This window comes from Pelodiscus sinensis, unplaced genomic scaffold (assembly GCF_049634645.1).
Source record: "Pelodiscus sinensis isolate JC-2024 unplaced genomic scaffold, ASM4963464v1 ctg49, whole genome shotgun sequence".
NCBI lineage: Eukaryota > Metazoa > Chordata > Testudines > Trionychidae > Pelodiscus > Pelodiscus sinensis.
Window position 1 is genome coordinate 490,949 of NW_027465953.1, and position 15,635 is coordinate 506,583.

Consider the following 15,635-nt stretch of genomic DNA (forward strand, 5'->3'; position numbering starts at 1 on the left):
GGGAAGCCCTTTCAACTGGTCACCAACCATGCACCCCTCAGATGGATTAATAACATGAAGGACACCAGTGCCTGAATCATGAGGTAGTACTTCCCGCTCCAACCCTATGACTTCTGTATGTTACACTGGGGCAGGGAAGGCTCATGCAAACACAGACTTCTCCCAAGTGGAAGGAGACGATGAAGAGGAAGGTCCACCAATGGACACCCTCTTAAGGGGGAGTGTTTGTGACAGAGGATACCCACCATGCATGGTTCAGCGGGGGCTAATCATGATCTGTGGGCTATGCCCCTTCATACTTGCTGGGAATGCTCCAACTGGAATCAGGATATAAAAGGGAGCAGCTCAGTTCTGTCTAGGCTGACAGCTGAAGGGAGCAGAGGTGCTTTGCAGGCTTTTGTGGAGGGACTGCCAGTGCCCTAGGATGCAGAAACCAGCCAGCCTGTGGTTCCAGTTGACCCCCCCACAACCATCCAATGCCACAGATGGAGGAGAGACCACGGAGTTACTGAGATGACCTGCTGCAGAAGAATGGTGGGAAGTAATCTATGTGAACTAAGCATTATTGAGTTGAGGTATTAGGCTTTGACTCTGCATGTTTTGGAAGAAACCCCATTGAGCTGCAAGACAAGGCCCTGGGCTGGGACCCTGTGGAGTAGGTAGAGCCTGGTGGAGAAGGGCTGGCCACTAGGCAACACTGGTTTGCCCCAAAGGGTGGTTGAGCACTAGGTTGCACGGTCGTACCTAGAAGGGCTTGGGTCATTGAGCTGAAGAGCCTCATTAAAGGGCTGCTGCACTGACCCTGACTATTAGGCAATGCTGCTCTAAGAACCAGGCCTGCTATGGTGGTTGGGGAGACTAGGTCACTTGGGCTGCCTTAGTTCTTTAACTCCTCCACAACCTGATACCATCCAAACAGGGTGGACCTACCCTGTGACAGGTGACTTACTTACAGTCTATAATATCTTCATGGGGAAATATATGTAATGACCTAGCAGAGAAAGGCATGATATGATCCAGTGGCTACAAGCTGAAACAGGATCCATTCAGATGGGAAATAAGGTCTACCTTTTCAGTGGTGGGATATTAGCCATTCAAACCATTTACCAAGAGTCAAGGTGATCATTTTAAAATCAAGATTGGATTTTTTTCTGAAAGTTCTGCTTTAGGAATTATTTTGGCAATTTCTAAGGCCTGTGTCATACAGAAGGCCTGACTAGTTGATGACAATCATCCCTTTTGGCCTTGGAATCTATGAATTCCATGAACCTGCTTCAGTCATTGCATATTGCTCCTTTGTATGCCCACCTTCTAACTTTCACCCTCTGTTGTAGAGTCTGAGGCAGCTCTTGGAAGTCTCCGGTGAATATAAGATCCTTCTACCTGAAGGGAAATTTCAAGCCATCTGCAGTGCTCTGCACGACCAGGTGAGGGGAACTTGTTCTTGTATCACTTGAGCTTAAGCACAGCAGATCTGAAGCATATTAAGAATAAACATCTTTTGAATGCTAGTGAAGAGCCCGGAGACCTTCTCATGCCTTATTGGTTTCTGCTGGCTTAAGAATAAGCAGATAGTGGTCTCATTTTATTAGCTAAAATCCAGCTCAGTTTGTAAAGCAATTTTAGCATAAGCCAGTTCTTAGAGGGAGTTAGAGTTATATAGTAAAAACTGATCCCATCCAAATGGGGAGGACCTATCCTGTGACAGGGTGACTTAATTGCAGTCTATAATATCTATGTGGGGAAACATATGTAATAATCTAGCAGAGAAAGGCAGAACGTGAGCCAATAACTAGAAAATGAAGCTGGACAAATTCAGACTGCAAATAAGGCCTACATTTTTATGGTGGAATAATTAACCATTTGAACCAGTTACCAAGGGTCAAGTCTTGATTCAATTAGCTCTGCTGCTAAAAACACTTTGAAAGCATGAACTTCTGTTATCCAGTGTATCGGTCATTGTTTCTGATTCTTGTTGTGCAGTCAGTACCATTTATTTTGGGTTCAGAGCTCTATTTGGAAAGGTAGGAAGTGAGTGCTTAGAAATTAATTGAGCATCTTCTTTTCAGTTGCTTGTTCTGATTAGTTTTCCTTTGATCACTTCTCTTCTTCCCACAGATCTGTTCTCCAACTCAGCAGCTCATCATGGAAAATCAAATGGAGCTGTGCTATTGTATCCTACTGCTAGGTAGGGGAAGAGACTCCAAATTACACAGTAGTTTCCTTGTAACTTCCTTCTTTTGTAGGTGTGGTAAGAATGAGCTTTCAGTTGTTAGTGAGGATGTGATTTCTTCCTTTGCAGCCCGTTCTTCTCCTGATGACCTCATAGCATTTCTGCACTCGCAGCTGAAGATTGAGAATGAGACTGTTCGTGTGGCATCCCTGAATCTGCTCACAGCTATTATTGGTGCTGACTGTAAGTAACACAGGAGTAACTGTGACTGCTGCGATCATCGCCATCGTGCTGGGGGTTGAGTTGGGGACATCCAGAGCTAAAAGCATGAGCTGCTATAGGTTGATCTAAAGAACCAAGGCTTTGCAGGCATGGTAGGGCTATAACATACTCATGATCTCTGCAAATGGGGCACAGAGGATCTGTAACACAGGGGCGGATATAGGGCAGGGCGAGTGGGGTGGCCGCCCCGGGTCCCGCGCTTCAAAAAGCCCCGCGCACGCGCCGTGGTGCCACCGCGCATGAGCATGGCATCACTGTGCATGCGCCGTGGCAAAGGGGGGGCCCCGCGGAATTATGCTGCCCGGGGCCCCGCAAAACGGTCATCTGCCCCTGCTGCAACACATAGAGTCATATAGTCATAGATTATTAGAACTGGAAGGGACCTTGAGAGGTCATCAAGTCCAGTCCCCTGCCCTCATGGCAGGACCAAGCACTGTCTAGATCACCCCTGATAGGTGTCTATCCAATCTGCTCTTAAATATCTCCAGTGGTGGAGATTCCACAACTTCCCTGGGCAATTTTTCACAGTGTTTAACCAACCTAACAGTTGGGACGTGTTTCCTAATGTCCAACCTAAACCTCCCTTGCTGCAATTTAAGCCCATTGCTTCTTGTCCTATCATCAGAGGCCAAAGAGAACAATTTTTCTCCCTTCTCCTTGCGACACCCTTTTAGATGCATGCTCACCAGAGGGTTGGAAATTCACTAAAGGGACCCAGTGCTGCGCTAAGTAACTCCCATGTGGTCACACAGAAATCAACAGGGTTAATTAAGTGCTGAATGTAGCCTAAAATATTTTCAAGGTACAAATACAAATGTAATCTTGTGGCGGATGCATGTTAATAATAATGAGATAAAAACAAAATAGTACTCCTGACTGAATAAGTATTAGACACTCTAGAATAGATTCCGAATTCTGCTATACTGGTGGTAAACACAGACTAACTTCACTAACCTCCATTTGTCTAACTCTCTTACAATATTTCCATCAGGATAGTATGATGGTGCTATTTACAGAAGTGGAAATACTTCAGACTTAGACTGGTGTAACTGAGATCAGAGTCTGGTCCTATATTTTCCCCGCTGATTCTGTATATGAGTGAAGCTTGGTAGTACTCTTAAATAGGGCACAGGACACATTCTAATGTGGAGCATGAGTGTTTGGAACAAAGATATACTATATTGCACACTTCTCCTTATCTTTCAGTGCCTGAGACAAGAGTTAGAAAGTTTCTGATTGTGAAGGCAGTGCAATCTGCTCTCAGTGATCAGAGTGCTAAGGTAAGATTGTGTGTGGAATAGTGGTATTGCTGTTAATATCTGGGAAGTATTTCACTCAGTGGAGAGTCTGGCAATGAGACACATTTTTAGGGTGAGATTATTAATAGGGTTTCAATTAATCACAGTTAACTAAAAATTAATGCGATTAAAAATTGAAATTTATTAAATATTTTTGTGGTTTTTTACATTTTCAAATATATTGATTTCAATTACAACACAATGACAAGTGTGTACTATGCACTTTATATTATTTTTATAACAAACATTTGCATTGTAAAAATGACAAAAGAAATAATATTTTTCAATTCATCTCATAGAAGTGATGTAGAGCAATCTCTTTAGCGTGAAAATGCAACTTACAAATGTAGATATTTTTTGTTAACTGTAACGAAACAATGTAAAACTTTAGAGTCTACAAGTCCATTCAGACCTACTTCTTGTTCAGCCAGACACTAAGACAAACAAGTTTGTTTACATTTATAGGAGAAAATGCTGCCTTTTTCCTAATTACAGTGTCACCTGAAAGTGAAAACTGGCATTTGCATGGTACTTCTGTAGCCAGTGTTGCAAGGAATTTACATAACAGATGTGTTAATCATTTGTACTTCAGCCACTATTCCAAAGAGATAAAAGCAAAAGCAAAAGGACTCTCATATCCTGTCTCATATTGCATGCAGAAGAGATAATAATAACTCGTGCATAATCTCTACCCTTGCAGGTGAGGATGGCAGCTCTCCATTTTGTCCTGAAGCTGCTCAGTTCAGGAAGTGTGGAGAATTGTGCAGCAGGGGATATGGTCGCCTATGTATTCAGAGAGTTCGATGTGTCCACCAGAAATCTGGTAAGGAGAGTTCTTAACACTTAGGACTCAGTTCTGCCATTCTGGCATGCTGATTGTTCCCCTTGACTTCAGTGGGAGCTTTGGATGCTCAAGGATGCAGCTGGACTGAAGGATTAGAGCTAGAATCTGATCAGTGATATTCGTGTAAAGCCAGGGTAATGCCCCTGACTTCAGTGGCATTATTTTGGATTTACACAAGTGTAACAGAGACCAGAATCTGATTCTGGATATTTACATCTGACAGTGCGACCTACATTCCTTAGACCTCGGGCAAGTCAGTGAAAATTCTGACAACACAATCTTTCAGTGAAATGCTCTTGTATAAGGAAGCACATCTTTTTTATAAATAGACTCTTGATACAATTGCAGTGCCGCTTGTTAAGTTATTGTGGTCACACATAGGCTGGCTGTGTCAGTGTCATAGATGCATTCCTATACTCTCAGGCTGTTAAAGTTGAAGCAAAATGCAGGACAATGTAGCACTTTAAAGACTAACAAGATGGTTTATTAGATGATGAGCTTTCGTGGGCCAGACCCACTTCCTGATCTGAGGAAGTGGGTCTGGCCCACGAAATCTCATCATCTAATAAACCATCTTAAAAAAAAATAAAAATAAATAAATCTTGTTAGTCTTTAAAGTGCTACATTGTCCTGCATTTGCTTCAGCTACCCCAGACTAACACAGCTACATTTCTATCGCTGTTAAAGTTGAATTTCTATTTCTATTTAATCAGATAAGAACATAAAACATGAATGGCCATTCTGGATCCCCCAGACAAATGGTTCATGTAGCCTGTCTTCTGACAGTGGTGGGTGTTATGTGCATCAGAGGGAACAAACAGAACAAGGCAATTGTTGAGTGATCTCTCCCTTGTTGTCCAGTCCCAGCCCCAGGCAGTCAGAGATATAGGGACACCCATATCATGCATCTCTGATCATCTTATATGGCTCTATCATACCCCCCTGTAAGCATCTCTTTTCTAAGATGAATGGTCCCAGTCCTTTTAACTTCTCCTTGTATGAGTTGTCCCATATCCCATATCATTTTTGTTGCTTTTCTCTGAACTTTTTCCAATTATAACCTAACTTTATTTAAGTTGGAGGACTACAATTGCTTGCAATATTCAAGGTGTGAGTGTACCATGGATTTGAAACAGTGGCATGATGATATTTATCATATTATTATTCATCCCTTTTCCTAGTGGTTCCTAACATACCATTAGCATTTTTAACTGCAGCTGCATGTTGAACAGATGTTTTTAGAGGACTATCCACAATGACTCTGAGATTTTTCTTGAGTGCTACAGCTAATTTAGACCCCATCAATTTGCATGTACAACAAGGATTATGTTTTCCAATGTGCCGTACCCAGGTACAGTAATGGAGTTCACAATAAAGAAGGCAAATAATGTCCAGTATAGCCGGAGAACTTTCATTCTTCATTCTTTTAAAATTAGCCTCAGGAAACTTTTCATCAGATTGGATCTCTGATTGGGCTGTTAGCACCATACACCTGTGATTCAGTTACGACATCGCGTCAGAGGGTGGTTGACTGTATCAACTGTCTTCTCAATATACAAGGTGAGGAGACCATGAGCAGGTGTAAGTAACTCTTCACTTTCTTTCATTGTTGTAATGACCATTTTTTCCATCTGTAATTCTTTCTGTCTTGTTAGCAACACTTATATAACAGAACGATTGGGGCCTTGTAAGTACATTGCTGGAAGAGAACTGCACAAATAATAAATAATCTGCAAATATTAGAGGGTGGACAAAATATAGCACACAGGCCAGATCTGCCCTTCTCCCCAGAATTTCTGTCTGGAGCGCTCAGCTGATTAGCAAGCATGCCAGCAGCATGTGTTCAGCTGCCCCTCTCCGACCTTGCTCCATCCTATCTGCTGCTAGTGGTGTGTGGAGGGGAGGTGAGCAGGGAGACGTGCAGAAGTCAGGGTGACCCCTTTGCCCTTGTCATCATCTCTGCAGAGCAGAGTTTGGGGAGAGGGACACATACAATAGTGCTGCTCCAGTCTGAAGTATGGTGAGTAACGGAGTGCCTATCTAAAGAGGCAGTGCACTGTTTCTAAGATTTCTCTGGCAGCCAGCATGTCCCTCTCTCTCTCTCTCTCTCTCTCTCTCACACACACACACACACACACACATTGTCTCACACACACTCTCTCCCCCGCCATATGCCCATATGCCCCCGCTCTGCAGAGTGGGGTGGGGAGAGGGAGATGACAGAGCAGGACAGCTTTCCCTTAAAGAGACTGAGAGCAGAGTGGCTACTGAAACCAGATATACAGAGAAAGATGCTCCACACAGAATACAGTGCCTGTTTAATCCTGTACGAATCACAATGAATCACATGCCATTACTGTTAACTTTCAGACATAGGGGCTACGTCTAGACTACATCCCTTTTTCGGAGGGATAAGGGATCTTTCGGAAAAGGCTTAATTTTCCGCAAGATCAGCATCTAGACTGGCGCTTTTCTCCGGCAAAGCTCCGTGCCGAAAAAAGCTGCAGCCATTTTTATGCTAATGAAGCAGGGGAGATTTAAATCCCCGCTTCATTAGCAATTGCGATACGTCTAATTTACATCCCTTTTCCGAAAAAGGGATGTAGTCTAGACATAGCCTGACGGTAAAATTCTGACTCCGTTAAAGTCAACAAGAATTTCGTCATTGGCTTTAGTGGGGCCAAAATTTCACACACAGCTGGTAATAACATACCCCATAGATCCTCCTGTATGATTATCTATGGATCAGAGGTTCAGTTTTATTAAATGTTGCCATACTTTTTCTCCTTTTCTCTATCCTAGGTCAGTGCACTAACCTGGGGTCAGCAGAGGAGGAGCTGAGTTGTCTCCGTGAGGCACTAACAACTCCAGACCCTGAGGCTCTGTTTCAAGCATCTTCCAAAATGGCTAAGGTAACAAACACTAGGTGACTGTCCTAGTGGCTGTGCACCATTCATTTTCCCTTGTCCAGAGGACTGGAAAAGGGCAAATATAGTGCCCATCTATAAAAAGGGAAATAAGAACAACCCAGGAAACTACAGACCAGTTAGTTTAACTTCTGTGCCTGGGAAGATAATGGAGCAAGTAATTAAGGAAATCGTCTGTAAACACTTGGAAAGTGGCAAGGTGATAGGGAACAGCCAGCCTGGATTTGTAAAGAACAAATCATGTCAAACCAATCTGATAGTTTTCTTTGATAGGATAACGAGTCTTGTGGATAAGGGAGAAGTGGTGGATGTGGTATACCTAGACTTTAGTAAGGCATTTGATACAGTCTCGCATGATATTCTTATCAATAAACTAGGTAAATACAACTTAGATGGGGCTACTATAAGGTGGGTGCATAACTGGCTGGATAACCATACTCAGAGAGTAGTTATTAATGGTTCACAATCCTGCTGGAAAGGCATAACAAGTGGGGTTCCACAGAGGTCTGTTTTGGGACCGGCTTTGTTCAATATCTTCATCAACGATTTAGATATTGATATAGAAAGTACGCTTATTAAGTTTGCAGATGATACCAAGCTGGGAGGGGTTGCGACTAATCTGCAGGATAGGGTCACTAATTCAAAATGACTTGGACAAATTGGAGAAATGGTCTGAGGTAAATAGGATGAAGTTTAAGACAAATGCCAAGTTCTCCACTTAGGAAGGAACAATCAGTTTCATACATACAGAATGGGAAGCGACTGTCTGGGAAGGAGTACGGCAGAAAGGGATCTAGGGGTTATAGTGGACCACAAGTTGAATATGAGTCAGCAGTGTGATGCCGTTGCAAAGAAAGCAAACATAATTCTGAGATGCATTAACAGGGGTGTTGTGAGCAAGACATGAGAAGTCATTCTTCCGCTCTACTTTGCGCTGGTTAGGCCTCAATTGGAGTATTGTGTTCAGTTCTGAGCACCGCATTTCAAGAAAGATGTGGAGAAATTGGAGAGGGTCCAGAGAAGAGCAACGAGAATGATGAAAGGTCTAGAGAACATGACCTATGAGGGAAGGCTGAAGGAATTAGGTTTGTTTAGTTTAGAAAAGAGAAGATCGAGGGGGAACATGATAGCAGTTTTCAGATATCTAAAAGGGTGCCATAAGGAGGAGGGAGAAAACTTGTTCATCTTGGCCTATGGGGATAGAACAAGAAGCAATGGGCTTAAACTGCAGCAAGGGAGATTTAGATTGGACATTAGGAAAAAGTTCCTAATTGTCAGGGTAGTCAAACACTGGAATAAATTGCCCAGGGAGGTTGTGGAATCTCCATTTCTGGAGATATTTAAGAGTAGGTTAGATAAATGTCTATCAGGGATGGTTTAGACAGTATTTGATCCTGCCATGAGGGCAGGGGATTGGACTCGATGAACTCTCAAGGTCCCTTCCAGTCCTAGTATTCTATGATTCTATGATTGTTTTATGCTTTTGTGATGTCTTTCCACACTTGGAGCGAGCTATGGGAGTGAGGCATTCATGGGTAATCAGTAACATGCTTTTCATAGGTATATGCTATGAATGCCATGTAAAAAACAAACAGATTCCAGACAGTTGCATGAACATGCCCATGCATGTGCGCGCGCACATCCATCCATCCATCCATCCATCCAGGGGGAAAATATGTGAGCGGGACATCAAGCTGAGAAACCAGTCTTGGCACCTTGTGTGTTTACCTGAACCTATATTTGTGTGCATGCATCTCTTTGCATATTTTTATATTTTGTGAAAAGATGTCATGTACATAATAGAATATAAACTGGAAATTTACATCCTGTTTGTCCCATACAATGTTGTGCTAACTGTACAACCTAAGATCTAACCTGATATTATTAGTGTAGAATAGAGATGTGGTAGCTAGAAAGATTACAGAGAAAATTTTAATTGCAACTGCCTTGCCAGATATGAGCCCAATTAGCAATTTGCTGATGAATACATTATTTTCCTATACAGCTCTTAGGCCTCCTTTCTTAAAAGTACTGGAGCCGACTATCATTGCAATCTTTCCTGTTTTTGATCTGTCCACAGGTGGTTAGTAAGTACTTTCCCTCTGAACAAGCCACAGATTTTATTGAGGCCATACTGGATCGTATGCTGTCTGCTAGCCCCTCCTGTGCCACAGCAGCCGGTCTGTGGATGAAGATCATCCTGAAGGAGTGTGGAGGTGCCATGCTGGATGAGGTAAAATAGAAGCTGGAGAGGTTTTTCTGGCTAACCTGCAGGCTTTCAGGTCTTTGCCATCATTTGCAGTGAACACAAGTCTTGCTGTTTCTCCCCCTGGGATTGGAAGTTAATTCCATCTGTGTTCCTATCCTGAGTCAGGCAATGGGGGAATCAACAGCAGAAGACAGAGATAATCTAACGGTACATCTGCACTAGCTCGTTAGTTCGAGCTCGGTAGGGTAATGAGGGCAAGCGGAGTTGCAAATGAAGCCCGAGATTTAAATATCCCGGGCTTCATTTGCATGTTCCCTGGCGCCACCATTTTTAAATCCCCCTTACTCCAAACTCCGTGCCCGCGGCTACATGCGGCATGGACTAGGTCAGGCGTGTCCAAAGTCCGGTCCGCGGGCCAATTGTGGCCCGTGTTCCAGTTTAATACGGCCCCACAGGTAATTTGGCAATATCTATCTTTTATGGCCCCCAACGAATCCATATGTATTGAGATGAATACATTGTAAAATCTCAGTTAATGTCAGTTGGTCTAAATCAGTTATAAATATATTTGGACACAACATGTATACTTGGTGTTATGTTCCTGTTCATATTTTTTGAACTTAAAAGTTGACAGACAACCTTTATTACCAATAATATGTAATGTATTTACAATGTTCCTGACATATATTTCAGCTTCCTGGATTTTTTTTTCATCTGGCCTTCAGATATGAAAGGCAGAGTGATTTAACACCTGTTTAGATTTGTCATCCATGTGACGAAATGAAAAGTATGCCGTTTGCAATAAACTTTGCATAAAATAGTTAATTTGCATTTAATTTTAATGGTTCAAAGAATGTCAGGCAAAATGGTCGGCCCTCACGCATGTTCACTTCATCAAATCTGGCCCTCTTTGAAAAAAGTTTGGACACCCCTGGACTAGGTAGTTCAAATTAAAGATCCTAATTCGAACTACCGTTACTCCTCATGGAATTAGGATCTTTAATTAGAACTACCTACTCCGTGCCGCGTGTAGCCGCGGGCACGGAGTTCGGATTAAGGAGGATTTTAAAATGGCAGCACCCGGGAACATGCAAATGAAGCCTGGGATATTTAAATCCTGGGCTTCATTTGCAACTCTGCTTGCCCTCATTACCCTACCTAGCTCGAACTAACGAGCTAGTGTAGCCGTACCCCAAGGGAAAAGGAAGATGCTTGATTAGTTGTCTATCTTATTGTCACAGTTTCCAGCCATGAAAGGCTTGGAAAAATTAGACTCCGAGTAAAATGCAAAAAGAGAATATCCGGCCCCAAGAGACAAGCTAAGTGAACTACGTCTTAGGGCCTCAGATAATGAGGGGTCTCTAAAAATACCCCCAAATTACTAGTTTTTACTTGCCTCTTTGCCTATGTACAGATAGATAGATAGATAGATAGATAGATAGATAGATAGATAGATAGATAGATAGATAGATAGATAGATAGATAGATAGATAGATTATTTCTATTTTCATTGTCCTTTCTGTTAGAATAATACATGTTTTTTTGGAAATGCAATGAGGCCTCTTTAACTTGACATAGCTTAGGGCCTCAGCATGTCTTAACCCGGTGTTGCAGCCAGGTATGGGCAGAGATATGTATAATTTTTGTGGGTTAAATCTATGCAGCCATGTCTAAATACTTGTTTTTTGAAGGAAGGATTTTCTACAAGAACAGCAAATTGCTAAACGACTAAATAAACGTTTTGGTTCTGCAGAATGAATGGAGAGAATGGAAAAGGGACATTTTTTCTGGTTTTATTCTGTCCAGGTGCCAGCTATCCTGAGTAGAATATACATTCACATGCCTACCATCAAGCAGGGTAGCTTGAGGCAGTTCCTGGTGGAGGCAGTGTCCATTCTAGGTCACCATCACCTAGAGGCAGTGATCTTCAGCCTCCTCCTCAAACGTCTGCCGATGGACAGGTATATAGTGCTCCTTACAGTGTTCATTTTGGTAACCATGGATCCCACGGCTTCACTGGAAGATGTAAGGCTTCATTTAAGCCACAGACAGTTTGAGATAATTCCTAAAGGTTAATAGCTTGGGTCTTTCTGCAGAAAGGTCCAAGACCATGTCAAGGTGGGTGCAGGGAGAAATTAAGTGTCATTCTGTTTCCATTAATTAATAGTTGCTTTGGCATCCTAAAGACTTCCCTTTACTGGCATCACTGGAGTGGACTTTTGCCTCTCCAGACCCCTGAACTAACATCACCCTGGAAATTGCCAGTGACTGTTCGTTTTCTGGTAGCATGAAAGCTTCAAATCCAAATTCCTGGCTGATTAGCAAGGATAGGGCACCAGGCTTTTGGTATCAGCAAGGGTATGGCTGCTGGAATGGAATTGTCATTCTTGGTACTTAAAGACAGGGTGGTAAGCATATCTATCATTTCATTCAAACATCCCTAGCTGAATTATCAGTCATCAGTGCAGGAATCTAAGAACATGAGAACGGCTGTAGTGGGTCAGACCAAACGTCCATCTAGCCCAGGATCCTGTCTTCAGACAGTGGCCAATGCCAGGTGCCCCATAGGGAGTGAACAGAACATGCCCATTCTGGCAAATAGAGGCCAGGGAATGCCATTTGTGAAGAGGTCATGGGCTAGCCACAAATATTTGTTCTCATAGTTGTACATCCAGTTAGTAGGAAGATCATTTTTCTTTCTTCAACTTGTCTCCCAGGCCGTAGATCTTTGGGCATCACATGCTCATGATTCCATATCTACTGAGAAGTAGGAAAACAGGAACTGTGATTAGAGCTCTGTGTCCTTTCCTTCTGAAGTCTAGCATTAATGGTTATGGTGCAGTAAGACTAGGGTTGTGTCTATACAGCACCCTAAACTTGAAATAAGATGCACAATATGCACTCTGCAAATTGCGTATCATATTTTGCATAGCCTATTTTGAAATGTGGCGCTTCTACACAGCACCAAATGTCGAAATAATGTGCTATTTCAAGCCATCCCTTATCCCTCATGCAACAAAGTTTATTGGGATGGCAAAATAGTGTGCCCATTATTTTGAAAAATATTTCAAAATAACGGGCTGCTTGTGTAAATGTGGGGTAGCTATTTCAGGATACCTCCAGGATCCCCAAATAGTCATGCACTGTAGAAATGTAACCTGAAATGTAATTTAACTTAGTTCTGTAACTAGAAACTCAATATGTAAAACATGAGGACCATATAAGGAGGACAGCACTCTGAACTTGCTCATCATAGGCAGGGCTTGACAAATAATACAATCTACTCACCCATGGCGTGTAGATTGTAACCTGGAAGAGCCAGGTTCGGGCGATCTGTGCATGCGCAGATCGCCGGACAGCGCGGTTGGTGAGCCCTGATCATAGTCAAGGAGAAAATTTGTTCTTTACTTGAATATGATGCATATAGTCAGAGCCACAAAAGTCTCCAGGGGTCACATATAACTTATGTTAAATTGCAGTGACACCACTGAGCTGTGGAGATCTCTGGGGACAGATCCCTTGCTCGCCCCTCAAGTCCTGAAGGTCCTAATAGAAAGAATAAAGACTCCAACAAGCCAAGAAGGAAGCACGACCTCAGAGACAGAAACTGACCTGCATTTAGCAGCTGCTGAACCTCTCACAGTAAGTTAGACGGCAGACATGTATTTCTCTGCCTTGTGACACACATGCTGATGGAAAGCTAGATGAGTGGTATAATATTGTCATATGGGCACTTCTTTTCTGAAGTACTGTTTCCTGGATTCCAGCTGTGCTTTCTGTGGAACAACAGATGGCAGATTTAGAGTATGTGGCTGATTCACTTAATAATATCTGGCAATTAGAAAGTCTTTGAATCAGATTTCTTACAGTGCTTTGCAAATGTTTTGTGCAACTCATAACATGCCTTGATAGGTCGTACACATTTTTACAGATATGGGACGCTAAGGCACACATGGAGTGAATTGCTCTCGGTCATTCATCAAGTTAGTGACAGGAGTGGGAATTTAGTCCAGCAGGTATCAGAAGGGGAGAGAGTGTGATAGTGTTAGGAAGAGACCTCTTCTTTTACCATGCTCTCCTTTCAGGCAACATGTGCCATCTTTGAAGTGGTGTCAGCATTGCAGTTGAGCAAAACTGTGCAGGAGCTGTTCCCGGAGTTGTTCACTGTTCTTCTGCAGCAGATCAGCCAAACCCTAGGACAAAAGATGCCTTTGCCCAGGATGAGCAGCCGAAGGAGGTTATTTAGAAAAGGACAACAACTATGTGAGGGCAACCCTTGCAGGTAATTAGAAGAAAGGGAGCAAAACAAAGAGAATCCCAGTACATTTGTGTGACACTCCCCAGGAGTTCTCAGGGTTATGAGGCACCTTACCATCACCTGCTTTTAATATGAGAAAGTCTTGTTTGTGCTTGCTATAGGTCAGTTCCCTGAAACCACCAACCTCTGGCAACACAAACACTACTATCTAGGCCTCCTCAGGCCTCAGTCTCTTTGTCCTCTCTTTCTGACTACAGCTTAGAGAATCTCTATCAACGGATTCTCCTCTAAGAGAAGTCTCCCTGCATCTCCCCACCAATCGGCTTTCCCCCATCTCTTAGTTTAAAAACTGCTCTACAGCCTTTTAAATGTTTAGTGCCAGTAGTCTGGTTCCACCCTGGTTTAGGTGGAGCCCATCCTTCCTGTATAGGCTCCCCCTCTCCCAAAAGTGTCCCCAGTTCTTGATAAATCCAAACCCCTCTTCCCTACACCATTGTCTCATCCACACATTGAGACTCTGAAGCTTTGCCTGCCTACCTGGTCCTGCGCGTGGAACTGGAAGCATTTCCAAGAATGCCACCATAGAGGTCCTGGATTTCAGTCTCTTTCCTAGCAACCTAAATTTGGCCTCCAGGACATCTCTCCTACCCTTCCCTATGTCATTGAGACCTACATGTACCACGACCACCGGCTCCTCCCCAGCACTACACATAAGTCTATCTAGATGCCTCTAGCATTTTGTCTCTTTTGCTCTCTGTTTCCCTCAAACACTCCTGTGGGTGTCCCTTTAGGCAGATTCCTTATTAATGGGATAATAGGTTTGTTGATTCTATAGCCCCACTCTAGCCAGGCAATCAGGTACATTTCTATCCAATTAGGCTTTCTCTGGGGAAGCTAATTAGTACTAGTAGTTACCAGAGTGCTGACCCCAAGTGCAAGCTCTCAGCACCCTGTCACATCTCGCTGGACATAGGGCCCCAAAATAACCATTAGTGATCACTAATCTCTCTGTGTCCCAGCTTTTGGGGTCTGGTTGTGTATTTTTTCCATATTACTGTACTGTGCTAGTGCCCATACACCTTGCAGATAGGAGAAAGTGACTGCAAAATGTTGTCCATAGCAACACTAGTAATATGAGAGGTATGAGACTGAAATACCTCCTGGAATTAAGTCCTTCCAAAAAGAGTGGTCCTCAGGATACTGTCAATGGATGAACTGTCAATGAACAACAGACCTGACAAGTAACTGGGGTTTCCTGACTGCTTAGGCTGTGCCTTTCTATTGGTTACTACAGTTCTGTGCCTCTTTTCCCCCAGGCTTTCTATTGAAGCATTAGAGGCTGTGCTTCTCAAGGCTACGAATGGGAAACTGATAAGAACTCTCTGGATGCAGAAAACTTGGATGCTTCTTGAAAATCCGCAGACTCACCACGAGGGGGTGTGTTTGCTGGTGAGGTAAGAGATCTAGGAGACAGCACTTCATCCTCAGGGATCGGCAACAAATAGAGTGACTGACAGGGAACTTTCAGGTATAGCTTTGTGCGGGGTGCCCTGGGTGAGAAACACAGAGCTTCCATGCGTAGGTTTTAGAGTTGTATGGTCATAGCAGCTAAGCTTTTGAAGTGCACAGTCTGCCCCATAAGTG

The 15,635-nt window shown here is 43.1% G+C and overlaps 1 protein-coding gene across 1 annotated transcript in view; it reads left to right on the forward strand.

Moving 5' to 3' along the window:
- LOC142825339 (maestro heat-like repeat-containing protein family member 2B) overlaps nt 1-15,635 on the forward strand; it is a 44,664-nt gene that overhangs the window by 14,980 nt on the left and 14,049 nt on the right. The window contains exons 8-19 of the mRNA XM_075917295.1: nt 1,335-1,427; nt 2,119-2,188; nt 2,303-2,416; nt 3,662-3,735; nt 4,454-4,576; nt 6,034-6,157; nt 7,400-7,509; nt 9,605-9,757; nt 11,540-11,694; nt 13,213-13,375; nt 13,819-14,015; nt 15,308-15,445. Coding sequence (XP_075773410.1) covers nt 1,335-1,427; nt 2,119-2,188; nt 2,303-2,416; nt 3,662-3,735; nt 4,454-4,576; nt 6,034-6,157; nt 7,400-7,509; nt 9,605-9,757; nt 11,540-11,694; nt 13,213-13,375; nt 13,819-14,015; nt 15,308-15,445 — 1,514 coding nt within the window. The remainder of the gene's footprint in view (nt 1-1,334; nt 1,428-2,118; nt 2,189-2,302; nt 2,417-3,661; nt 3,736-4,453; nt 4,577-6,033; nt 6,158-7,399; nt 7,510-9,604; nt 9,758-11,539; nt 11,695-13,212; nt 13,376-13,818; nt 14,016-15,307; nt 15,446-15,635) is intronic.